Source organism: Leguminivora glycinivorella, chromosome 13 (genome assembly GCF_023078275.1).
Source record: "Leguminivora glycinivorella isolate SPB_JAAS2020 chromosome 13, LegGlyc_1.1, whole genome shotgun sequence".
Lineage (NCBI taxonomy): Eukaryota > Metazoa > Arthropoda > Insecta > Lepidoptera > Tortricidae > Leguminivora > Leguminivora glycinivorella.
In genome coordinates this window covers 1,255,821-1,283,238 of record NC_062983.1, presented here as the reverse complement: position 1 = coordinate 1,283,238, position 27,418 = coordinate 1,255,821, and the positions used below count along the sequence as shown (strand labels likewise).

General features: G+C 36.1%; 1 protein-coding gene across 1 annotated transcript in view; it reads right to left on the bottom strand.

Annotated features, from left to right (window-relative positions):
* The window catches only part of LOC125232507 (neurexin-1), a 385,338-nt gene that overhangs the window by 26,849 nt on the left and 331,071 nt on the right, over positions 1-27,418 (bottom strand). Inside the window, exons 9-10 of the mRNA XM_048138206.1 lie at positions 18,396-18,554; positions 16,437-16,589 (exon numbers count right to left, since the gene is read on the bottom strand). Of these exons, the coding sequence (XP_047994163.1) occupies positions 16,437-16,589; positions 18,396-18,554 (312 nt within the window). The remainder of the gene's footprint in view (positions 1-16,436; positions 16,590-18,395; positions 18,555-27,418) is intronic.

Genomic DNA, 27,418 nt, shown 5'->3' with positions numbered 1-27,418 from the left:
GCTCCCGAACGGATGAACCGATATAGATTTATTTATTTTTTGTCTGAAAGCTGAGTTAGTCGGGAGTGTTCTTAGCCATGTTTCATGAAAATCGGTCTACTATGTCGCGGTCGGGGGTCTTTTCAAAATTTTAATTTTGTGGTTAGGTTATATTTTTGTAACTTATGTTATATTCACATATTAGCCCACACAGTGACCTTTGATAAAAAGGGTCGTTAACTAAAAACTTCGTTAATTTGCCCAAGTAACTAATTAAGTTAGTTTAGTTGTTAGATTGAGTTTCACGCCCAAACTATCTAATTACACTTTAAACTAAACTCACTTTACGTTGCGGTATGTTTATTATTGTTTTAGATTATTTTAAGAATATAAACTAACCATTAACTTAAAATTTTGAAAAAACCCCCATCCGCAACATAGTAGACCGATTTTCATGAAACATGGCTAAGAACACTCCCGACTGACTTATTGGGAAATCTATTTTTAAAGCGAGGTTACTCATCACATAATTCAGTTGCAGACGTTCATAGGCAATAGTGACTGCTTATATAGATATACGATTCGACTTGAACTCTGTCTAACTGTGTTAAAAAAAAACAGCCTACTTCATTAAAAGCTTTTTTTTTCTGGTATTAGCCTGTTTTAGTAAATCACTGCTGGGCAGAGGCCTACCGTCTTTTCCTCTACTCAACACTATCGTTTGATTTGCTCTTTGCCACCAATTCGGATAAAAATGCCAACTATTAAATCAAATATGTATATAAGTATTTGATTTATGTATATAAGTATTTATCTATTATATATATCGTTGTCTGAGTACCCACAACACAAGCCTTCTTGAGCTTACCGTCGGCCTCAGTCAATCTGTGTAACAATGTTCTATAATATTTATATTTATTTTTATTTATTTTTATTTTATTTAAAATTTGTATATACACAAATTTATTTATTGAAACTCTAATCTAAACTTACTAAACGCGTGGTCTTGTTTTGGAGGCGAAGATCCTCTTTGGATCACAGAGCCATACTAGCTAATTATTGAAAGTCATTCCCTAATAACTTAATATTCTATTCCAAAAAATACATGAGGCTAATAGACTTTACTCTAAGTCCATATAAAATTTAACACTAAAACCACTTGAAAGAAGTAAATCGGGTGTATATCAATACAGATTTGTCTATAAATACACAAGTTACATAGCTGAATGGTTTGGCCTGGTTATATTTATTTCTGAGAATTCTCTTTCTGTTTTCTTTGAAATATTTCATTCGAAGAAATAGATATAATATTCAAAAAGCTGGGTTATTATGATATTCTTGAAAAGACCAAGCTTACAAAGAAGAAAAATATTTACTGAAACGATGAAGTCCTGGTGTTATTGTGTGAATGTATTAGATTAGATTTATCTTCATACAGAAGAGAAGAATATTTTTTTTAGAAAAAGTTAACAATATCTATAGAAGTATATGTGCAAACTATAACTAGATGTATCAAATATGATGTTTATTTGGATTGTTTTGTGGGATATGGGTTAAATTGTGGCGTAGGCGAGAGGCAACCTGTCACTACAATGTCACAATTTCGTTTTCTTTCAACCCCTTATTTGCCAAGAGTGGCACTGAAACTTGAGTAGCTTCATGTGCTCTGCCTACCCCTTCATGGGATACAGGCGTGATTGTATGTATGTATGTATTTGGATTACGCAGCTCCTCTTGACACCTTTATATTTTAGTCATAAGAACCTACCGCAAAGCCACGTTCAAAGTTTTTCCTATCACACATATTTACGAATTTGCAAGCGCGACAGACTACTTGACAAAATACACACTTAATACAATATCTCAAACAGAAAAGTAACCGATTCTCCAAATGAACTTTAATGTAAGATTATCTTAATGTTTTAATCGGGCAATAAGACAAAATAAAATACCTAATAAAGACCAAATTTGTAATGCGTTCATTGCCTACGCAAGCTACGCGCTACGTTGGTTTAAAGTGCTACACATATATCCAAGCCACAAAAGGAGCCTTTCGTCGTAGCAGATAACCATTTCCCAGCAGCAATAATACTTCACAGTATCACAAATTTGTTGTTAAGAGTGGCACTTAAACTTGAACAGTTTCAAGTGCTCTGCCTACCCTTTATGAGAATACAGACGTGAGTATATACATGTATATAACTATGTAAAAATAGTGCGGTGAGATTCGGTGAACCAGTGTCAAACAATGAGCGTTTACTTAAGCCACTTTTCGACAGAATTATGTAAGCTCCATATGGCAAGGTCTACAAAGTCACAGAATGCTCTAAATTTCAACTCAATAAGACACCTAAGCCTGGCGGTTGCTTCAAATTTAAGTAAGAGCAATAAAAACCATACTAAAAGAACAATAAGAGCGCTTGAAATGAGTTAATTTTCCAGAAGGCCCCGCCAAGGGCGTCCACAATTGACTATTTAAATGACCGGACTCTTGGCAACCAACTTGTTTAGGTACAACCAATTGACCATCGATAAAACATACACTGATTACAGTGATTTTGGTGCTTATTAGATCAAATAGCAAAATGTGTTCTGATCATCTTAGGAGATGTCAAATATTTTCATCGATTGCATTAAAATTGTACATTTCGTTATAAGTGCGAGAAGTATAGTCGAGAGCGGCACGTGGCAAAACTCGAGACGAGTGAAGAATGAAATTCTCGCACGTGTGACGAACGACGTTTTTTAATACAGTTGCGAAAAAACACTATTACTACGAAATACTTAAAATGATAAACAATCCGAACTCCCTATTTTCGCATTGACATTGACGTACCTATCTTTGAAGCTTTTAAACTTGTGTTCATATTTTCGATTTTGCTATCCATCCAACAATTTATTTAATTCATTATGTGCCATAAAAACATAAACATTTACGATTTGGAACGATTCTTTAATATATACCTACATTTTAATTCAATCGACCATACGAATCGAATCGAACGCATACTTTATACGCACGAGTACGAAAAATAAAACTTCTCGCACGCTAAACAGCCAATAAACGGGCACTTTTTGAGCAACTGTATGAAAAAATATATTATTTAACACTTTCGCTACCAAGAACCCGACTGTCGGGCACACCGCTCGTAGAAGCGTAGCCGATTACATGGGGAAACCCGTATGTAGCGAAAATGTCGTAGCGCCGCGTAGAGCCCGGTTTCGAAAGTGTTAAATAAAATTGAACATTTGGACACTTTTGTCGTTGTAATGCAGTTACCTTTATCAGTGCCTACTCTTCTCAACTAACCGCTGGTCGACCTTAATCCCTTTATTATAGGCTTGAATTTGATCAGTTTGGAGTAATGTATTGATTTGTATGCCCTTTACTAGTTCGGCTAGGCATTGTGTACGGTCGATATTAACATTATTGGTTTAGTATTTGATTAAACTATTGAAGACATGAAATATAAAAGAATTCAATCTTCCTCGTCTTTTGATCTGATATTGTACTTTCCTTAAATAAATAACGTCATGTAGCTTGGTCAGGCCATTCGAGGTATAATAATGATTTGATTAGATATATTTGAGTATAAGGGCCAGTTGCATCAACCACATTTGACAGACACATCACCGCCACGCAGCAGACGTCTATGGAACTTCCCATACAATAGAATTTAACGGAAACTTTAACGGTGGCAGAGGGTTTAATGAAACCGGCCCTAAGTTCCGTATCCTTACTGAGTTGAATGAAAAACCGAATCCAATATTTTCTGTGTAACCATTTTCACATTTTTTTTAAAACACTATTTTTATACGCATTGTACGCTGAATAAAATTGCACATAAGTTAGGAACCAACTTTTCCCCCTGAATGTTGATAACATCACTGAACAAAATTAAACTGCAGATACAAACTTGTCACAAAGCGTCAGAACAACATACAACTAATTCAAAAACATTGGCTATTCGGACTCCAAAACTAATAACAATAATCCCACAGGTCTAGAATAACTGAATAGAACCGAATTCTGACGTAACCTTGACAACTTCGTAATTGGGTACCTACAGACCTCCAAACTTCAGAGTACCTAACCACTGTCACAATCGCTTATGCTACTAGCTCTACCTTTCGCTTTTCTGTAGTGGCGCGACAGAGCCAAACTGAGTTTCGATTGCCACGAAGCGTCAGCGGTTATCGTTTTGGCTAGACCCGCAGTTCTGATTCGAAACTACTGCCAAGTATAGGCAGAAACATCAATACTCCAAAAAATAATCATAGCGTATACCTATAGTAACTACAATTAGCAAATTGGTTCATAGTGCAAGTCACAGAAGCCTTAATATTGCAATGATTCATAAGAAGCGTTTGACCTTTTGTATCACGATTTATAACTTCGATAGGACAAGATACTAACAATTTCACCTCTAACCGTCCAACAATAACATTTCCTAAGGCATTTTCAATAAGATTAATTGTTAAATATTTGAGGAAATGAGTTATTGACGTATGTTAGGAATTTGAATACCGCAAGGGTCTCCTCTTGGACCAGAATGTTAAACTAAATTCGATTTTGATAATGTCCTTAGTAAATTTTGTCTTGTATACGTAATACCTGTCTTCCTCTATTCAATCTTAATCGTTTATTCTCTTTTTTAAAGCATTTTAGTAAACATAAATCTTTTGGCGGCTGCATATTTGGTAATGGACCCTGTCTGGTAAGCCGACGGCATTGTGTTCGAATACCGGTGTCCCTATTTTTTGGTGTGATTAAGACATATTTTTACAGTCATGGATGTTTTTTGAGTATTTTTACATTACATAATTATATCGTTGTCTGTGTACATACAACACAAGCCTTCTTGAGCTTACCGTGGGGGTGGGACTGGACTATTTAAGTTAATCTGAGTAAGGGCCCATTTAGACGTTACGAGAACTCGCATACGATTTTTAATACATTGCGGTATTTGATAGCTGTGTAAAATTGTATATGTAACGGCCGGCAATGTTACTAAAATGAGAGATCGCACGCCGTCTAAATCAAGGCCTAAGAATGTCTCTTTAGTAATTAATATTTATATTTCACGTCTAATGTATTATCTTGTCTAATCAAGATACATTTTATTTCATTTATTCATAAACAATAATAAACTGTGTTTGAATGTCACATAAGTGCTTAATTAATAAAACATGCCATTAAACTTATAGGTATATTGATTATTTGCCCACTAAAAATAAACCTGATAATTTGATCAAAGAAAAATAACAAATATTTTCGATAATGTCAGTACACCTCTTATAATTGCTCCCGATAGGTTATCTAGAAACAACATCACATCGTTTATGAAACACATCGTGTTCAATAATGTTGCCTATTCACGCCAAGTTAATACTACAGTAGGTACTAGTGATGTGCCTAGTTGTAGTGTTACAAATATGAACACAGAGTATTTTCACAATTTAACAAGAACAAACCAACAATAATAGCTCTAGACTTATATTGACCGGGATATAGACCGTGATTACCTTTTTGATTTTTGTCGAGCTCCCAATCAATATAAGTCTAATGAAAATAACCGTGAATCATTCAAAACTCTTAATAATAGCTCTTTTATGAATTTGGTACAGTTTCACCAATTGTGTAGAAGCAGGTGAAAAACTCTTTAAATTAAAAGTACAAATATACACCGCAGTAAAAATACAGCTTAGAGAAAACAATACATTATAGAGAGTAAAGGCAGACAATATGCGGTCTTATCGCCAAAGAGTATTGTTGTCTATATACAAATAGAAAGACGAAGTGGACAATATTAATCTACTCGTATTATTAGCAAATTCATTATTCAAACTTACAAGTTTACATACAATTATTTAGGTATTTCTAGTTTCAGACTGCGTGAAACGAATGTATTTAAATTCTGAGTAGCTTTATATTTTTTTAAACATACTAAAAGTAGCAACTCCTGGTACTACTAGTACTTTAATAGTAGTTTCACAATTTCATGAATACGATTATCATAGCTGTGCTTGTATCTGATTACATCCACTGGACTGTATTCTTCAAATATATAACCATGTCTGCTATATTAAGGCTATCATTAGCAAAATCATTATTTAAACTTACAGCTTCACACAAATAATCTCCAATTGCGGATTGTGAAACGTATATATCATAAAATATAATCTTTATCGTAGGGGTTGTATCTTTTTAGGGTTCCGTAGTCAGCTAGGAACCCTTATAGTTTCGCCATGTCTGTCTGTCCGTCCGTCCGTTGTTGTATATTGAAACTAGTAATTAATTAATAAACTATATTTATTCAATTTATGCGCGTTACATGACAACTGTGTATAAAAAACAATTGCGTTCGATGACAGTTTGACATCGTTCTGGAAAGTCTAGAACCATAGACCCAAGAGAAGAGTTCCGTTTCTCACACTCTCCTCCACTTATTTTAGTAAATTAACTAGTTAAACCAAATTAACAATTCCTCCTACTCAAACTAAACTAACATAAATCTTCTAACTCATTAGAACAGCTTAACATCTGATTTATGTGACGTTTCCACTTAAACCCTTCTACATCTACCACATAGGTAGTTCCTGGTATTGACTCCTCTATAACAAGCCCTTGAACCCACGGCCTGCTGTCCTTCCTGTAGTCTTTAACCATTACTTTCTGACCTATTACAAAGCTGATATCCCTTCTCCCTTGGTCCCTTTTTTCCACTCTCTCCTGCACCACTTCTGACAGAGGAGGAGGGCGCAATAAACTAAATCTATTTCTTACTTCTCGGTTTAACATTAGGCGAGCAGGTGATATTCCTGTAGTGCGTTGTGGTGTACTTCTATAGTCAAACATAAACAGATTGATAGAAGATCGTAAATCTAGTCCACTCTCTTTAATTTTAGTAATAGCGGACTTAAAAGTTTCCACAAATCGTTCAGCTGCACCGTTCGTCGCTGGATGATACGGCGGTGAAAATGTATGCTTAATGTTGCCATTACTACAAAAGTCTTTAAAATTCTGACTGGTGAATGTAGGACCATTGTCTGTCACCAAATGAACTGGATATCCAAAACGAGAAAATACACTTTCAAATACCTCTATTGTACGAGAGCTAGTAATATTAGTCATTTCATATATCTCTGGCCATTTAGAATAACTGTCTACTATGACCAGAAACATTTTATTATAAAATGGGCCCAGGAAATCAGCATGAATTCTGTACCACACTGAAGGGGGAACAGGCCACGGTTTCTGTGTTTTCGAAGGCGTTTTACTATTTTGCAAACAAGTTATACATTTTTTGGGAATGTTTTCTATTTCTGAGTCAAGGTTCGGCCACCAAAAATATGAGCGTGCGATTTCTTTCATTCTAATGATTCCAAAATGACTTTTATGCAATTCAACCAAAACCGATTCTCGAACAGTGTGAGGTATTAATATTCGATATCCCCAAAATAAGCAACCTCTGTCCATAGTTAACTCATTCCTTCTGCTATAAAATGGTAACACTTCTTTATCTAAGTTTTTCTTTTCTGGCCAGCCATCTGTCAAATACCTTATTAATTTGGACAAAACAACATCTTTTTTTGATTCTGTTTGAATTGTTTTCCAATCTAAGGTTTTCATGTTGGAATCGTTAGTATAACTCAACACACTATAACTAGCGTTCACAAATACAGGATGAATATTTATATCATCATTTATATTATCCTTTTGTTCAGACACGGACCTTGATAGAAAATCAGCTGGATTAATACTGGTTTTTATATGCCTTATTTTATAATTAAATGCAGATAAAAAAATTGCATAATGTTGCAATCGTTTGGCAGCCATTTTTGGAATACTTTTAGTTGGGCCAAAAATTCTTGTCAGAGCTGCATTGTCAGTTTCAAGCTCAAAGAAACGACCATAAACATAATTGTAAAATTTGGTGATTCCAAAAATCACTGCCATTGCTTCTTTGTCTATTGTACAATACTTTCTTTCAACATCATTTAATTTTTTACTAGCATATGCAATCGGTTTTACAACACCCTGTTCATCTCTATTGGATAATACTACTGCGAGCCCGGTATCTGAAGCATCACAAGTCAAGATCAGTGGCAAATTAGGATCATAATGTCTAAGATTATCTGCAGAAGCTAATTTTCTTTTTATTTTCGTAAATGCTTCATCACAGTCTGTTGTCCAGATAAATTTGTTTTTTTTAGTACATTCATATAAAGGTGCTAGCGTTGTAGCCATGTCTTGTAAAAATCGAGAGTAGTAGTTTATTTTACCCAAGAATGATCTGAGCATGGTCAGGTTTTTTGGTGCATTAGCATTTAACAATGGTTCAATATTAGACTGAATCACACTGATACCATTCTTGTTTACACGGTACCCAAATACATCTAGATGAGTAGTAAAAAACTTACACTTTTGTGATTTTAATTTGAATTCACAATCATGCAACTTTTTAAGACTTGACACAATGTTTCATAAGTGTCTTGCAACGAATCACCCTTTATGTAAATGTTATCGATAAACACTACAGTATTAGGAATATTAGCTAATGTTTTTTTCATTAAACGTTGGAAAGCCCCAGGGCCGGAACTTACCCCGAAGGGCAAGTAATTATATTTGTATGTTCCTGATTCTGTTACTATAGTTGTACAATCTTTACTATCCTCACTAAGTGGAGCCTGCAAATATGCCTCTTTTAAGTCCAGTTCACAGTAATATTCGCCATTCTTTAAAGAATTTAAAATATCATCAACATGAGGCAAAGGGAAGTGATCAATTTCCATACAAGGATTCACAGTTAATTTATAGTCACCACAGAGCCTGACCGAGCCATCAGGTTTTATGATAGGTACTACTGGAGTACCCCACTCACTATGTTCGACTGCTGTAATTCTACCATTTCCTACCAATCTAGTAATTTCATCATTTACCTTTTCACGCAGTGCATAGGGTACTCGCCTGGCTGGTAGACACCTGGGTTGAGCATTAGGCTTCAGTTTTAAATTGATCACCTCGCCCTTGAAATTCCCCCATCCAGGTTCAAATATTTCTGCAAACCGGTCTCTTATTAATTGTTCTGCATCTGAAACATTTTGAAACATGTAAGTTTCCTTATCAATATTGTCAGCCCATTTTGGAGGCCACAATTTAAATGCGTACAGCCAGTCCCTACCAATGACTCTGGGCAAGTCATCATTCACAATAAATACACTTAATTTATTAGTGATATTATTACAACTTACTGTTATATTTGTAACAATTCCTATTGGTTTAGATATACTTTGATCAAAATTTTTAAACAATGTTTTACTTTCTTGTATCTCAAAACTACCCAGATATTTATTTCTATCACTAATTGACATCACTGTCACCTCAGACCCCGTGTCAATTTGGAATGGTAAGTTATGACTGTTTACATTTAGAGTTAAGTATTCTGGTGGTATCCTACTTACACTGTTAACGGTATATGTTGTATACCCTTCATACAAATTGTGCTCTGGTGTTTCCACCCGTTCACCGTCCTCATTTCCTGATGTAGTGGTTTCTATTACATTAACTTGTTTTGATCTTTTGGGACACATTCTGAATATGTGTCCTTGAACTCCACATTCTGAACAAAATTTATTTTTTAGAGTACACTCTGCTTTAATGTGATTATGTTTTCCACAACAGTAACATTGTCCTCCAAGTTTATTGCTATTATCCATTTTCCTTGGTTTGTAAGTTGGCTTTGCTTTCTCTCGGTTATAAAACATTTCAGTCACACATTCAGAGCTACCTGTGTGGAGCAAAGCGGCTTCAACCGTTCTTCCTAATTCGATGCATTTATCCAAGGTCATTTCAGGCGGACTTTTCATTAATTCGAACTTGATCAGTTTTGATGACACACCTTCCATGAACTTTTCTTTAATTTGATCTTCGGCATCTTTAAAATTGCATTTTCCAGCCAGCTTTCTCAGCTCGAGGGCATAATCCTGAATTTTTTCCTTTGGCAACTGATTTCTTTTCCGAAATTCGGCTCTTTCCAGTGTTGTTGATAAAGTCTTGACATATTTGTCTTGAAGTCTCTTTACTAGTTCTTTATAAGTTAAATCCTTTGGTTGTTTTGGTGAACATAAATAAGTCAGTGTTTCGAACACTTTGGCCGTTAATTTGGTAATTAATAAAGGCACTTTTTTTCTTCAGTTATATCATTAACTAAGATAAAACATTCGAACTGTTGCTCAAACACCTCCCACTTTTCTCCGTCAAATGGTTTTAATTCGCCTAACGCGGTCATTGTTAAGGTATGCACTTTTTGTTGTTTTTTTCCTTTATTTTTGAAGTGATCACTCAATAATTTCCGTAATTGATCCACTGTAGAGTCTTCACTGAAGTCTAACCTCTCATCCACTAAAATTTCAATCAATTCGTTTTTCTTACATTTATAGATGAAACTTATATTTCCGTTTTTTACTTGTTGTATTCTATTGCGGATTTCCTCAGGAGGTTCATCACCCATTAGCTCTGCGTCTAGATAATCGGAATCTGACATCAAATTCTTGCGATGAGATTTTAATAGTCTTCATGTGTCGTCCGCCATTATTGCCAAATTAACACTAACACTTTATTACACTGATAATTTTACTTTTATACTTTTATTTCACTGGTTCATTTGCACACTAAATACTCGTCGCCAATGTTGTATATTGAAACTAGTAATTAATTAATAAACTATATTTATTCAATTTATGCGCGTTACATGACAACTGTGTATAAAAAACAATTGCGTTCGATGACAGTTTGACATCGTTCTGGAAAGTCTAGAACCATAGACCCAAGAGAAGAGTTCCGTTTCTCACATGATGTAAAGCTGGATTTTTGGTATGTTATTTGGAGTCCTTGGGGGAATGTAAGACTATATTTTGCAAGCAAAAAAAAAGTGTGCTAACTTCGTAATTTAAAAAAAGAAGTAAAAAAATCGGGCTTTTTTTGGTTTTTATTTTTTTATTAAAAAACTATGCGTTTTTAGTCAAAAGTTGCTGTGTAATGTTGAAAGCGCATTAAATTTCAAACAGTTTGACATCTTTTTTATCAATGTCCGTCAAATAGTTTTTGAGATATGAAGCGTCAAAAAAGGTTAATTTTTGACGCATTTATAAAATGTAGCGTTTTGCCAATATTTTTAGACAAATATCTGCAGAATACTTCATGATATGATATATATTGCAATATAACATTGTATAAATTTTATTTTTCTTTAGTTTTAGTGCAAATAAAGGTCAGTAAGACGAATAGTTACTTTGGTAAACAAAAAAAAAATCTATTAATAGAGAAGCCAAGAGTCTGGTAGATTGGTTAAGGTAAAATAGTTTACGCTAAAAGTTTTAGATTGAAAGTGCTATCTATTCGATCTTACTTTATTTGATATCCGTTTATCTGAAAAAATTGTCTAAGCTAACTTTGCATCGATTTGACTATTACTAATGAAGAAATAAAATACAGTAAAATTTTGAAGTTTAGTAAATTAGAAAAATAAAACAGAATTAGTTACATTTTACTTTTTCCTTTTTGAGGGTCCTGGTTCTGCATCTTGATGGCATAACTCCTGTAGTGATAGAAAGTCCACTTGAGTTGTATTTGACCATCAATTGCTGTGGAATAAACTACGGGAACGGAAAGCGACCACGCCAATTATTAAGATACTGGAGAAGTGGTATTCCCAGCAGAAGAACGTAGTAAGATGGAAGTCAACTCTGTCCACAGCCAGCGGGCTAAACTGTGGCGTGAGACAAGGAGGCAGTATGTCTCCGGCTCTCTTCAGCGTGTACATGGATGGGCTGTCGCAGGCTTTGACCAGTACCGAGGTTGGCTGCTCCATCAATGGGCAAATGATAAATCACATCGCATATGCAGACGATATGGTCCTACTAGCACCATCTGTGGGAGCTATGCGTAAGTTACTTGCAGAATGCGAGAGATACGCCAGCCAGCATAACATGAGATACAATCCGGACAAGTCTGAATTTATGCTCATGGAGGCAGCACATATGCCCACACATGTACCACCTCTTTTGCTTGATGGAGATCAATTGTGGAGAGTACACGAAGTCAAATATCTTGGCCACATCTTGTTGTCCAGTTTAAAAGACCAGGAGGACATAGAAAGGCAGAGGCGAGCCACCGCAGTAAGGGCAAACATGTTGGCTAGAAGATTCGCCAAATGTAATGACAGCGTAAAAAGACAGCTGTTCCTCAGTTTTTGTACAAGCGAGTATACCGTCGAGTTATGGTCCGACTACACCTGCGCGGCGGTGAGAGACCTGCGCGTGCAATACAACACATACTATGTATGTACTGATATTTCGTTAAACGGAGAATACTATGATTCGGGCACGTCCACGACAACGCTCGTGAGATTGCATCGATGTTATTGACCCTCAGTGATATGCTTTAAAAACCAGTCCGTATAAGAACAATTTCGGAACAATCTGATTCAATTAATGAGGGTTTTCTACTCGTAAATATTTTTTTCCGCCAAGCGGCGATCCTGAGGTCTTTCTGACCGTAAACTTAACTTACTAAATAAATGTTGATTTGATATACGCAAATATGTGTCTGAGTAATACTCGAACAGCCCCCAAATAATAATAATTCGTTCTCCGCTACGCCTCCTGTAAATATATGTAAACTATCCCATTTGGCCATTACCATCCACCGATTATTTCTGATCCAGTTATACTAGCCTTATGATATAATCCTATTTTTTTAAATAACTGGCACTCTTTTGGTCTTAAATGAAAGCTAGTGAAATTTTCTACATTTTTATTTTACAATTTATGTAATAGCCTGAGTTGTTTTGCTGATATCTGTCTCAAAATATTAACAAAACGAATATTTTCATATTAGAAAGGGGGAAAATGCTCTTTTTTTGACGCTTCATATCTCAAAAAATATTTGACGGACATTGATAAAAAAGATGTCAAACTGTTTGGAATTTAATGCGCTTTCAACATTACAAAGCAACTTTTGACCAAAAATGCATAGTTTTTTAATAAAACGGCAAAAACCAAAAAAAGTCTGATTTTTTTACTTTTTTTTTTAGATTACGAAGTTAGCACACCATTTTTTTGCTTGCAAAATATAGTCCTACATTCCCCCAAGGACCCCAAATAACATACCAAAAATGCAGCTTTACATCACACTTTGTTTTTTTATTTCTCTTTTTGACCAGTGTAAATGGATCATATCCATACTTTGGAATTAATAATAGAGAAATTTCAGGAGAAAAAAGGCCATTGTATGTAGCTTTTATAGATTATCAGAAAGCTTTCGACACTGTATCCCACGAAAGTATATGGACGACGCTAAAAGCTCAACAGGTAGAGACAAAATACATAGACATCCTGAAAACTATATATACCAAGAGCACAAGTCGCGTAAAACTAGAAACGATTGGCCCGAGCTTTCAAGTAAAAAGAGGTGTGAGGCAAGGGGATCCCTTGTCCCCAAGAATTTTTATTGCAATTTTAGAAGAAATCATTAGCAAACTAGACTGGCGAAAACAAGGGTTACAGATACAAGGAAAAACCTTAAGCCACCTCAGATTTGCAGATGATTTAGTATTACTAGCTGAAACAGCACCAAATCTGCAGTACATGATCGAAACTCTACATAACGCAAGTCAGCAAATAGGGCTGGAAATGAACATTTCAAAAACGAAAATAATGTCAAATTACAAAAAATCAGACATAAAATTGGATAATGAATTATTACAATACGTGGAACAATACCTATATTTAGGAAAACAAATTGGATTAAACAGCAACAACAATGAACTGGAAGTAGAGAGGAGAGTAAAACTTACAAGGAATAAGTACTGGAGTTTAAAGGAAGTGTTTAAAAGTAGTATGCCAATAAAAATAAAAAAGAGAGTTATGAACACATGTATAATTCCATGTTTAATATATGCATGTCAAACGTGGAAATTCACCACAAAGATCAAGAGCTTAATAACCACATGCCAGAGAGGAATGGAACGCAGTATGTTAAATTTGAAAAAAAAATCCAAAAAATACGACACACAGATATAAGAAAAGTGATAAAAACTAAAGATGCTCTCAACCAAGCTCAAAAGTTGAAATGGCGTTGGGCCGGACATGTGGCAAGACTTAAAGACCGCAGATGGACAAAAATCGTCACGCTATGGAAAGGCCCAGATGGTAAACGTCGCAGTGGAAGACCGAACTCTCGCTGGGACGAAGACATTATAAAAGTAGCTGGACCAAACTGGCATCAAACCGCACTAGACCGCTTAAAATGGCAAACTTTGGAAGAGGCCTTCACCTGAGAGGGGTTCCTGTTACATACAAGTGTTAAGGAAATATAATTAGGTATATAATCAAACTAACCATTCTAATACTAGTAATTAAGCAAAATATAAATAAAACAAAACTGAAATGAATTATTCTACCTACTAACCACCTTAAAGTAAAAATTAGTTATAGATATGTAATATTTACAGCAGGAAATAAAAGGCTTTTTATTTTATTTTATTTTATTTTATTATTATGTATATCAATCACGCCAACAAAGTGCAAAAATAAAAAATGGAAAAAAATGTTTTATTAGGGTACCCCCCCTACATGTAAAGTGGGGGCTGATATTTTTTTTCATTCCAACCCCAACATGTGATATATTGTTGGATAGGTATTAAAAAATGAATAAGGGTTTACTATGACCGTTTTTTGATAATATTAATATTTTCGTAAATAATCGCACTTAAGGGAAAAAAAAGTGCGTCCCCCCCTCTAACTTTTGAACCATATGTTTAAAAAATATGAAAAAAATCACAAAAGTAGAACTTTATAAAAACTTTCTAGGAAAATTGTTTTGAACTTGATAGGTTTAGTAGTTTTTGAGAAAAATACGGAAAACTACGGAACCCTACACTGAGCGTGGCCCGACACGCTCTTGGCCCGTTTTTTTTTTAATATTTTGTAACTAGAAAACTTGTGCTTTAAGATGCTGAGAATTAAGGGCCGTTTGCACCAAACCGTTTGTAACCAATAGAGCATTCGTTAAATTTTATTGTATGGAAAGTTTCATAGATCTCTGCTCTTTGACGATGATGAGTCTGTCAAATGTGGTTGATGCAACTGGCCCTTAGTCTATTTAAAAATACTTTTTTAATATTACATGAATATATTTGTTAAAAGCGCTTATATTCAATGAATACGAATTTTCGTATTCGTCGCACCACTAGAACACGAACTAAGCCACAGACCAATCAATAGAATACTTAGTCTGCCCGCAACCTCTAAAACGCTTAGGATCGAACGCAATCTAATCGGGGTGCATTGCCCCCTTCAGAGGCTCTCCAGGGCACTCGACCAAATTCGAGAGTCCGCCGCTTAAAGGGCCCTCGACACTCCCAAACTACGTCTTTAACTGTTCGGGTTGCACCATTTTTCCCGGCGACAGACCATTGTTTTTAATTGGTGCTTAGTTTCGGCTCTCTGGGTAATGAGGTGTCTCCCGAAAAATACTCAATTACGTCCACGAATCTCGATCTTTTAACGAAGCTTTTGTGGGTTTTATTTGAAGTTTTCATTGTTTTTTTACAAGAGCATGGTCGTGGTGGACACAGTTGAGTTTAATTTTAAGGACGCCTGAAATCAAATTCGTTGCAATTTCTTTCCACAACTTCTAGAGAAACGTACAACTTTCAGCTGACTTTAACGAAAAATATTACTGTGTTTCATAATTGGCCACTTATTTTTGTAATGACGTTAGAATACACGCATATTTATTATTTCAGCTTTTATTGATGTAGTTTTTTCAAGTTGTAAAATACGTACGTATTAACTAGAAATGATCGTAATTGAGTATGTAGACGTCCTTCAGGCGTTCAATCGAATAGGTCGTTCAAAGAGGTCGAACATAACAGGGGCAACTTAAAAGTTTTTAGTTTTTAGAAAGAAAATTCTAGTAATAAATAATCGTCACCTTTATGTCATGCGATTTTTTTTTTCAGTGTAACCTGAATAATATATAAAGAATAAGACATATAATATGAAGCAAATGAAAATCGCTTGAAGTAGTTTGATGGTTATCGAAGTCGATGAATGTGCATATTTACAGTAGAATCACCTGGCTACACTTAACGAGTACACCCTGTATATTCTTCCAGTTATTATTCCAGCCCGTATAAAATTCTACATGGTTCACACGTTAAGCCTTATATCAAAGGCAAAAAAAATATATTTCAATGACTTATCAATTATGCATCTCTTGAAGAAGAGGTGACATGATCAGCGCATCCGTAGCTGTGCAAGCATATTCCAAAAGTCCAGTGACGGTGATGAGTTTACTCCGTCCATGTAAATCTACCCACATGGTTCACACTTTTCCTGAGTATTATGTGTTATGCTATAAATACCTAATTTGTATCTTAATGACTTACCAAGTGTGCATCTCTTGTGGTAAAGGTGACAGGATCAGCGGCATCAGTGGCTGTGCAAGCGTACTCCAATCTTCCAGTGACGGTGATGAGCTTACTCCCGGTTCGTGCGAGGTCTATGAGGTTCAGACGAAGAGTGTCTGCTGAGAACTCCACCTGAAAATGGATACAATTTTAATGCTGTTGTTCTTGGCAAGAAACTAATTTTTAGAAAGGAAAATACTTCCTTCGAATGGTATGTTTTTTTTATTCAAAAGACTTAAGAAAGGCAACAAGAATGAAAAGAATTGCAATCTACTTGCTGGTTTGCGTAAACTATGCCGAAAGCGCGAACAAAACCCCACATATAGGTACACTAAAGCATTCAAGCATAGTGAACAACATCATTGGCCACAGCATTTTAACAGATGACTTTCGCAGCGACTTAATAAATACGTTACACACCATGAATCACAACATGAATGGGAGTTATTCTTATCACTTCCACGCACAGTTCATTTGATAAACCAACCTTCTTCAAGCAGCCTGTAAAGTTGGTATTGAACTCTTGCTCCAACTTGCGAGGTATCTCTTAATACTGTCACGTAGCGACACCTAGTGAGTATCTGTGTTACTAACGTGGTATGTAATTTTGTACTTTTATGATTTTATTTTTTCTTATAAATAAATAATATGTTCTAGTTAAATTAATAAAATTACATTCCTATACTTTCGGTCTATTTTATAGTTTCAGCATAAAGGTTTTGTTCATCTAGTTTATTCAGGACTTTTTGGCTAGTTACCTCTATGGTGGGGAATTTGAATTTGGATAGAAAAAGAACAAATGAATGGGGAGATAAAAAATTCTGGACGTGAAGAAAAGGCGTTTTCTGACTAAATATGTACAGAAATTAATTTTATAAGATAATAATGTTGTTTATTGGCATGGAATGCATATAATATGCATCTCGAGGAAGTTTATAGATGCATAGTAAGGAAAAGTTTTAATTTGGTGTTTTGGAAATGTATAGTTCCAACATCGAGGACAGGAGCAATAGGTCCTCAGACTAGCGGCACTACAGCTGTTGCTGATATGCGTTGGCGTTTCGGTGGTTGTGCTGAGACCTAATAATTTTAATGCTTGTCTGCTGAAGTATTTTCCGGTAAGTGTTACCATAGTTCAATCTTAAAAGGAGTAGGGAAATTATTTAGCTTATAAACGTGGTTCTTATTATTCTATTTCTATTGTAGGGGAGGAGAATGTTCATACTTCACTAATGAATCCGGAGCCGGGAACGGAGTGTTTCTTCGGGGACTTCAGAGATAGCAGGTACCTATTGTGTTGGTTTATTGGTTTTTGGTTTTTTATTTGGTTTTACCTTTTGGTTTGTTTCTTTTTACAGTTAAAATCTTAATTTAAAACCTTCCTATTCAAAAGTTAATAACCATAAAATGAATACTTGAAAGCCTATCACATGATTGCAACATTTGCCAGATCCAGTTTTAGTTTCAGTTCTAGGTATAGCATTAAGAGTCACACATTTACTGAGTAATAATTTTTGTTTACAACAATTTGTTAAGTGGTGGTTTAATCTATATATTAGGTTTATCTTAAAATTAGTTTGATCTATGGATGGTGTTACACATAGGATCTTTGTTTTTTCCTAGGTTTTATGATCGAACTGAACTTGATGTAAATAACAGTTTAACGAACCAAATCTTGCTCTACCAAGTTACTGAGTTAGATTTTATTTAGGGTGTACATAATAAAGAATTTTGTATAAAATATTGGTGTTTCTTTATTCTTTCCCGAACCCTAGGTATTATGTCAACAGCCGGGCATATCTCTTAGATAGGTTGGTGACAATACGTAGACTCAGTATATACACTAATATAGTTCTGTTCAGTTAACTACTACCCACATACTTAGAAATGCAAGTTATTATCAGTTACATCAGTGAAACTAATGATGTAATGGCCTACCTTCTTCAAACAACCGATGAAGTTCGTATGGACTCTCGCGCCTGGCAGCGCCCTGGCATTGAGAGAGCCACCAACATGGGCCCGTGAGCTGGCCAGCATGGTGAAAGAACCGGCCACATGTGAATGCTCTGTGTATACATCATCCACCACTGCTGAGACCTGTTGGAGAAAACAGTTTATAAATTAAAAATGTCCGTTATTGAATATTTAAATAACATTATACTTAATCTGAAAAATCAAGTTTTTCGATAGGCTAAGTACCTATTAGGCTCTTAATGAGTTGTACCGTTAACTGTAAAAAAAGTTCAATGTCAATATCCCTTGTTTTGGGTCCCCATACAACCATTTCAGTCGCAAAATCTTCAAATCAGTAACTAACTGTCAAATGTGACATAACGCGTGGTAACGTCGTGCAAACAATGCGACCGTACTGATACAATAACAAAATTTAGTCGTCGTGTGCACTCGTTACGGTAACAAAATGTGTACGAATTTGTGGCTGACAATGTCACTGTCAGAATGACTTTTAACGACACTTTATTAGTCGACGTTTGCACACATAACGGTAACAACATGTGGACGAATTTGTGGCTGTCATTGTCACTGTCAGAACGGTTTCTGACAGTGACATTGACAGAATTTGTACACACATGTGTAGGTCTGATCACCGAACTGCTCCTAAACCACTGTACCCGCAAATGACAATCTGAAATACGAAGGTTTCTCAAACTGTCTTGTGAAGTTGTGGACTGGTTGCTTTGAATCATTTAAATATGAGCGAATTAAATAATAATAAACGACGACGACCATTTAAGCACTCTTCGACATTTTATAGAAATGTGGGAAAGTTAAGAAAAGTGCAGAATGATAATACAAATAGATAAGCACTTTATAATTACTTAATGTATTAAATATATAATTTTAAATTCTTATTGATAAAAATGAAGTGTAGTGTTGCTTTACACAATAAAAGTAGGAATCAAATGAAATAGAGTATTTACTTTGATATTAATAGAATTTCTGTTGCGCAATGATAGTTTTTTTCAGTACAGATGCTGCTTTTTCTAACGCAGTAGTGCGAGCAAATCAAGCAATGATTCATTTCTTGTCTGGTCGAAACTCTTAGCTTAGATTTAGGTACTGAAAATCGTCGTACGATACACGTGCGAAAAGGACATTCACAATTCGTGTCGAAGTAAAATACTCCCTTCGTTCGTGTATTAATTTATCGCTACTCGTATCGATTTTCCTCTTTTCCGCACTCGTATCTACAAGTATTTTGTTTGGGTTACAAAAAAAACACATTATTTACTCTACTACGTTTTATTTATGTCTCTTTAACATTACAAATTTGTAGACACTTATCTATACAAAAATCTTGACTTAAGAAGTACAGATCGCTGAAATTAATGTTGATAGTAATATTAATGACGACTACTTCAACAAGTGTCAATTGTGAAATGCCGCAAAATACTAGTTGCTCTATAGAAGACCATAATAATATGATCCCCGATCCTTTACAACCCAGCAGCTCGATACGCACGTTACAATTTTTTTTTAATCTTCTTTAGTGAGGGCAACTGAGTACGACGGCATATTTAATTGTTTATAAAGTTTGAGGATACCTGGAAAAAAATGATACATGAAGCCATTTTGAAAATATAATAAATATTCACAGTAGGCCTAGCACATGATGGCCGCGGGAGTATGTCGCCGCGAGATAGATCACACGTCTTGTTCTAACTGTATTAATGACATAAGGACGGGTAGTCTATCTCGCGGCGACATACTCCCGCGGCAATCATGTGCTAACCCTGCTGCTTTCGGTCACGCGTGTACGCTGCGACCATTTTGCGACCGTTTGTCGACCGTTTGGTGACCGTTTGGCGACTGTTTTTTACATGGAATATTACCGTCTTAATCCATATTTTAACAACTTTATTGGTTTTCTAGGCATTATTTTTATTATTTCAGTATAGTATATGCACCGGAGCACTAAAACTTCACCAATCAATATACATAACACGCAAACACCGAGTAGTCAATAATATTATTACTGGTTAAACTGAGGTAAATTGATGGCGCGTTGATAAATTTAGACTTATTTTATGAAATCACTCGAGCAATTTAATTGGCCATGGTAATTAGCCCACATTATATTACAAATGCAAACAATATTTATCTTTAACAAATTCTTACGCCATTACATTTTAATGTCAAATGATTTTATTTCTTTTCCCCTCACTAGCTCGGAAACACGTGTTTTGTTCTTTAATACCAGCGGGTAAAAACACATTTTATCCACTAGTGGGTAAAGTAATTTGACCTTGAATATAGTCAAATTAACTGCTTTAAAATTGATAAAAGTAGGTGAATCTAGTAATAAAGACGATTTACCACCTGTGGAACTACTGGAAGCAGTGATAAACGCATTTTTTGCGTTGTAGTTTCCTCGCTATACTGAGGGGAAAAGTTTTGTGTTACACTCGGGTGCAAATGTATTTTACTTCTCGTGTGTTGAAAAACTCGCAAGTTCAGGATTCTATTCTCGAACCACTCGCTTCGCTCGTGGTTCAACTATATAATCCTTTCACTTGCTCGTTTTTCAATTCCACACTCGGCGTTAAAATACAACTTTGCCCCCTTGTATAACAAATAACTATTTTTACTTTGACGTCTCTGACAGTCGCCATTTGAAAAGAATGAAATGAACGAATGATTTTTGGAAAGTAGTCGCCAAACGGTAACAATGTGTGCACGCGTAGTGCACACTTCTGTCACTTCTGTGACCATTTGTGCCTGTTACCAATCGTCCCCATTTGGGTCGCCGCGACTAAACGTCGACCGTACTGCGACTAAGCATTGAGACCCGAAGACCTGTGTGTACACAAAATAGGAGGATTTGCGTAGGAACGGCGACCGATTATGTTTATATGGGTCGTTTGTTGTTTTCTTAGATTTTTTCCTCAGTTCGGATGCTTACATGTACGTACCAAAAACTGAGGTCTAAAAATGTATGGCATAAAGTAGTGTTAGTATTTACGATAAGTTAGAGTCTAAGTCTCGTTAGACGATCAATTCTTGTTAGCTTGTATTTTTTAAACTTTGGTAATCACGGCTAGGCTAAGCTAGCAAGTGGGGTTGACCCATTCAGTTATTTTTACAAACGACAAACTTCAGCCAATTTTAATGACAAACTTCAGCCAATTGTAATAATAGATTCTAAGGTCCATGCGGATAAATGTGCCGTACAAGAGTAAAAGTGTCTGGCTTTTTACTCACTCTATCAGGTTTTTTTACAAGTCCATGTAAGTACCTATTTGCTAGTTGCATTCTTAATCACTGTACAAGTGTACAGGCCAAATGTGAAGACACTTCTCCACAAGGCACACACTTACCTGACTTTACTATACATTACATATATGAGACCCAGGTTATACAAGTTCATACAAATACATGGTGCTATTCTTAATAAGAATAATAAGAATCACTGTTTGAACAGGCAAATGAAGACCAGACACACTTCTCCACAAGGCACACTTATCCGTACTGACTTTACTATACATAATATATGAGATCCCGTTATTGTTCTTAGTGTGAAAGTGGCGTAGTTTTCCGATTACCGGAACCTGGTAAGGAGAAGTTTTGTCATATTATATTACGGAAGATTGTGCTCAAAGTGATATTCTCGGAAGTTGGGAACCATCTGTAGGAAGTTTCCTATTGTTCTTGTATATTCATTAGATAATGCATATTACATGATTCCACGAAAAGCTCATCATCCTCCTTGCGTTATCTCGGCATTCGCCACGGCTCATGCGAGCCTGGGGTCCGCTGTGGCAACTAATCCCGATTTGGGGTAGACACTAGTTTTAGCGACTGTCATCTGACCTTCCTACCTGAAGGGTAACTAGGCGCCATTGGAATTAGTCTGGTTTCCTCACGATGTTCAAAGTTTCATGTCAATGTTGTATACATTTATGAATAAAAGGGTCATAGATTCGATTAAGCCCAGTTTCTACTCAATGACCTTGTCCAAGGTGAAGGTTACCTTAAGAAATACTGCTACAATAGATTACTGCTTTGTTGAAGTGGCACTGAAAAGGCCCCCTACAATAATGCCTTCCACCTTAAGGTTTCCTTCAACAGATTGCCCACTTTAATACATCTTTTTTATTATAAATGGGCTTAATCTTGGCCCCAGACTAGCCAAAGGCATACGTGTCCTACGATAGAGTGAGCTCGCGCAGAAGATGCCTGTTCACTCTTGATTTGAAGGTTGCCTCGGCTTAATTCCAATATTAATAACTATGCTTTCTTTTTCTTCACTAGTGAAGATTTCTTTTTTATTCCAATAGCCTTATACTTGAATAAATAATTTTTTGGCATCTCCCATCAAAAAATATGAACCTTTAAGAACCAAAAGAGCAGAAGCCAATTCGTAGATCCTAACAATATTCTGACGGAAATAATCTATGGTATCAGGCGCTTTTGCCTTTGCGGAAACCCATACTTATCAAATCACCAAGTAATATTTTTGACTTTGTATTCTATGAAATGTAAGGGGTACACAAAGAATATTTGTTATCAGTATTGAATCTTCATACACCACTGGTGTGTAAATCAGGGTATTTCACACTTCGTGACCCTCTAAAAATATAACGACACGCCTCGAACGAATTTTCAATCGCAACAAAGTCAAGGTCGCCATTAGTCGTGCGTGTTCTTCCACGCGATTGTGGGGTTCAATCAGTCACTGGGTTTGGGCGTTGGATTCTTGACTTACTTACTTACTTAGAAAGGGTAAGGGTGAGTCAAAGACTTTAATGTATATTTTTGAACTGTTACGTCACGTTTTACTAATAATAATTCATCACAACGAAATTGTCGAGTCCGCGCACGTCTCCCAAAGGTCCGGAATGTATAGTGCAGAATGACATCTGAAAAGACATCTATGATACTGATTTAAAGTTTCACTATTAAATTCAATTCAAAGCAAGACTTAATCGCGTTTATCTAATTTTGTGACTAAATTTCCCCATTTTTAAAACGAAACACCTTTTAGAAAAGGTTGAAAAGTTCTCAAGACGGAGAAGAATTGAGTGAGTGAGAATCGGTAAGTCCCGTTTTGCAAATAATGCATCAATGGGCGTAATGGCAGAACTGTGGCCTATTTCACAATTAGTGGCAATTGTCGCCCGACAGTGACACTTCGCCGTACATTGCCTGTTCAACAAAGAAATATTGACGATGACAGTCATGTTGCTTTTCAGCTCAGAAATAGGCACAGCAATTGTCAGTGTAGTGTCAATTTCACTGTGGTGAAAAAACCCTCAGGAATAAATCGCGTACTGCTACGTTTTGAAAGGAATGATTAGCCTCCGACGTTTCCAGAAAGCGTTGTCCCCAAGGTATCGGAGAAGAATCGAGTCTTCGTGATTAAGTTCCGTTTTTGCAAATAATCCATCAATTGGCATGATTCGGGAGCCACGTGCTTCGTGGTACACGTGCCAGCGATCAGGGAGATCTGCTGGGCCTAACATAACAAACCCTTAAGCGATGGTGCCACAGACTCAACAACGGGAGCTAGCCATCCCGCTTCCCGGCCATTTTATCCCGAAAGGCCATTTATTCAGACAGATTCTCTGTCTATATAAACTCTTCGAGGAGGTAGGCATAGCGAATGATATTCCGCTTTGTGTGGTAGGGCACAGCACAGCGGATATCGTCTCGCTCGAATCTAGAGCAGAGCCCAACTGGGGTAGTACCTCCGCCTTACAGAAGACCGCAGCCAAATAGCACTAGACCCTACTCATAGTGTTGTGTTCCTGCCGGTGAGTAAGGCTGCCAGAGCTCAACGAGGGTGCGGTGTGCTGATGACGGGAGGACTTACGGAACTAACTTGTTCCGTCTATTGTCCTTTGAGTCGTCGGCAACCCGAACCCTCCTTAGAACTTGTACATTCCTTTTTGCTGTGTACTTAACACAGCAAAAGGGAGTGTACAAGTTTCTAATAGGGTGGCAACGCGCTTGTGACACTGTTTGAGTTTCAGGCGTCCATAGGTTACGGTGACCGCTTTACATCAGGCGGGCCGTATGCTTGTTTGCCACCGAAGTAGTATATAAAAAAAAAAAAAACTCTTTGCTAAAAACGAAAAACGGTAACTTAACTACACACAAACAGTTACTTAATTGGTGTTTAGTTAGGTTCCTGCCTTCCGTGGTGAAAGATTAGATGATAGGCGTTTTCAAAAAGAACTAGTAGCTACATAATAACGGAAATTATTGAAATCAATTGCCAAGTATCTCCCATAAGTCGGAAGAAAAGGTAAAAAGCCGAGGCAACTAGGAAAGTTGAGTGTTGACAATGTTGACTCATTAATACTGTTTTACAATTAAACGATTAGCTAACTTTTTTAAGTCTCTGAAGTTGAAGGCACACTAATCCATTTATCGTAACAGTGGTCTGTGGCTTTTGATAACCTTTACTATTTATCTATCTATTTAAGTATGTATATCGTCGCTTAGCACCCATAGTATAAGCTTTGCTTAGTTTGGGGCTAAGTTGATCTGTGTAAGGTGTCCCCAATATTTATAAAAAAAAAATATATTTATTTACTGTCACGGTATTCACATTTTGATAGTTATTGATAGAAAAACAGGCAATTCAGATTTTAAGTTGTTTAATAACAGTTAGAACTTTGATTGTTTTATTTGTTAAGAATTTAACTTAATATTAAGTATATACGTTTTAATAGAATATTTCTCTTGAAACTTCAAAAACTTATCCTTCTTGGGCTTGGAAACTTTTTTCATATTCGCCGCGTATAAAGAAAGTTCTGTTTAGGCTATTAAGCGCCACAGACTTTGCTTCTCGAAGTTTTAAGGTCATGTACAAGGATAAACATTAAATAAATGTCATATACAAAGAAAAAGTGACCAAAGCCTCCAGTGCTCCGAGCTGGAATCGAACCAACGTACTCCGCTTACCGCTTTTTAGTAGTGTTACTACTTAAAAAATAACAAGTTAAAATATTTTCTATGAAAGTAATTTAATTTGTTCTTAGAATGTACAAGGATCTTTAGTTAGGGAAGTAGTTAAGTCACTTTCCGATTAACATTTAGTATTAATATGCATAGCATATATTAATTAGTCATATGGGAAAGTGTTTGTGTGTGTCTGTGTTTCACGGAAAGAATGAGCGACGAATTGACATGATTTTTTAAGTGGACATAGTTGAAGGGACGAGAGTGACATAGGCTACTGTTTGTCTCTTATGACTCCCCCTGGGGTGGAATTTTGTATGGAGTATTCCGTAATTTTCTAATTTAACGAGAGCGTAGCTATATTTTTAATACATTCATGTACGTAAAGTTCAGTTACAAAAAAGGGTAGGAGGTAGGGCATAGCGAATGTTATTCCGCTTTGTGTGGTAGGGCACAGCACAGCGGATATCATCTCGTTCGAATCTAGAGCAGAGCCCAACTGGGGAAGTACCTCCGCCTTACAGAAGACCGCAGCCAAATAGCACTAGACCCTACTCATAGTGTTGTGTTCCTGCCGGTGAGTAAGGCTGCCAGAGCTCAACGAGGGTGCGGTGTGTTGGTGACGGAAGGACCTATGGAACTAATTTGTTCCGTCTATTGTCCTTTGAGTCGTCGGCAACCCGAACCCTCCTTAGAACTTGTACACTCCTTTTTGCTGTGTACTTAACACAGCAAAAGGGAGTGTACAAGTTTCTAAAGGGGTTGGCAACGCGCATGTGACACTTCTTGAGTTGCAGGCGTCCATAGGTTACGGTGACCGCTTTCCATCAGGCGGACCGTGTGCTTATTTGCCACCGACGTAGTATAAAAAAAACTGCAATATGCTACGCATAACTCGAGCTCGCAATATCACACAAATGAAAATTCCTATATAAACAACAATAAAATCTGGTGGAAAAATGCATTGTGAGGGATAATGGGGCACCCATGAATAGCGGCTTTACAATACAGTGCTATTCGCTGGATACCGTTTGCCTCAGGAAACCAGTGATAAGTGAGCTAATGTTTTATTTTATTTTTCCCCTCACTAGCTCGGAAACACGTGTTTTGTCCTTTAATACCAGCGGGTAAAAACGCATTTTATCCACTAGTGGGTAAAGTAAATTGACCTTGAATATAGTCAAATTAACTGCTTTAAAATTGATAAAAGTAGGTGAATCTAGTAATGAAGATGATTTACCACCTGTGGAACTACTGGAAGCAGTGATAAAGCAGCGATAGACTTGCTAAAACAGGTAACTTCTTCACGATCATAGGCCCACGCCTTTATAACAGGTTACCGTCGGACATAAGGGATGTTGCGTCTGATATCATTTTTATAAAGAAACTGAAGTGTTTCCTAACCCAGAAAGCATTTTATTCGATTAAAGAATTCATGGAAGGGTAGTTCCTATGGTTATCTTACATTACCCTGACGTATTGGAATGGACGCTATATAGACACAATAAGAAATGTTCAATGTTTAAAATGATAACTAATTTTATTTTTAAATTTTATTTTTTATTTTTAAATTTTAATAACAAATATTGTAAATAAATTGTTTAATACCTAAGTTCTATGAATGTATCCATGACAATGTATGATCAATACAAATAAAGAATATGAATATGAATATGAATAAACGCATTTTTTGCGTTGTAGTTTCCTCGCTATAGTGAGGGGAAATATATTTTATGAGAGGCAAAAGAAACGAGCAAACGAATCGTCTAGTGATAAGTAATTTACTGCATAGATTAAATATAAGAAGATCCTACCATCCCATACATTAAAATACGACCGCCTAAGAACGCGCATACACTACACCACACATAGATGGCACCACAAAAAAAATGTCTTGTAGCTTTCGATTTCGAAACCTGCAGATGGCGTTGTGTCACTTTTGACATAGATTTATGGCTCGGTATGATCTTCTTATAGGTATTTAATATATGGTTACAGTCAGATTGAAACATCAGACTCTGCAGTCCCATCTTACA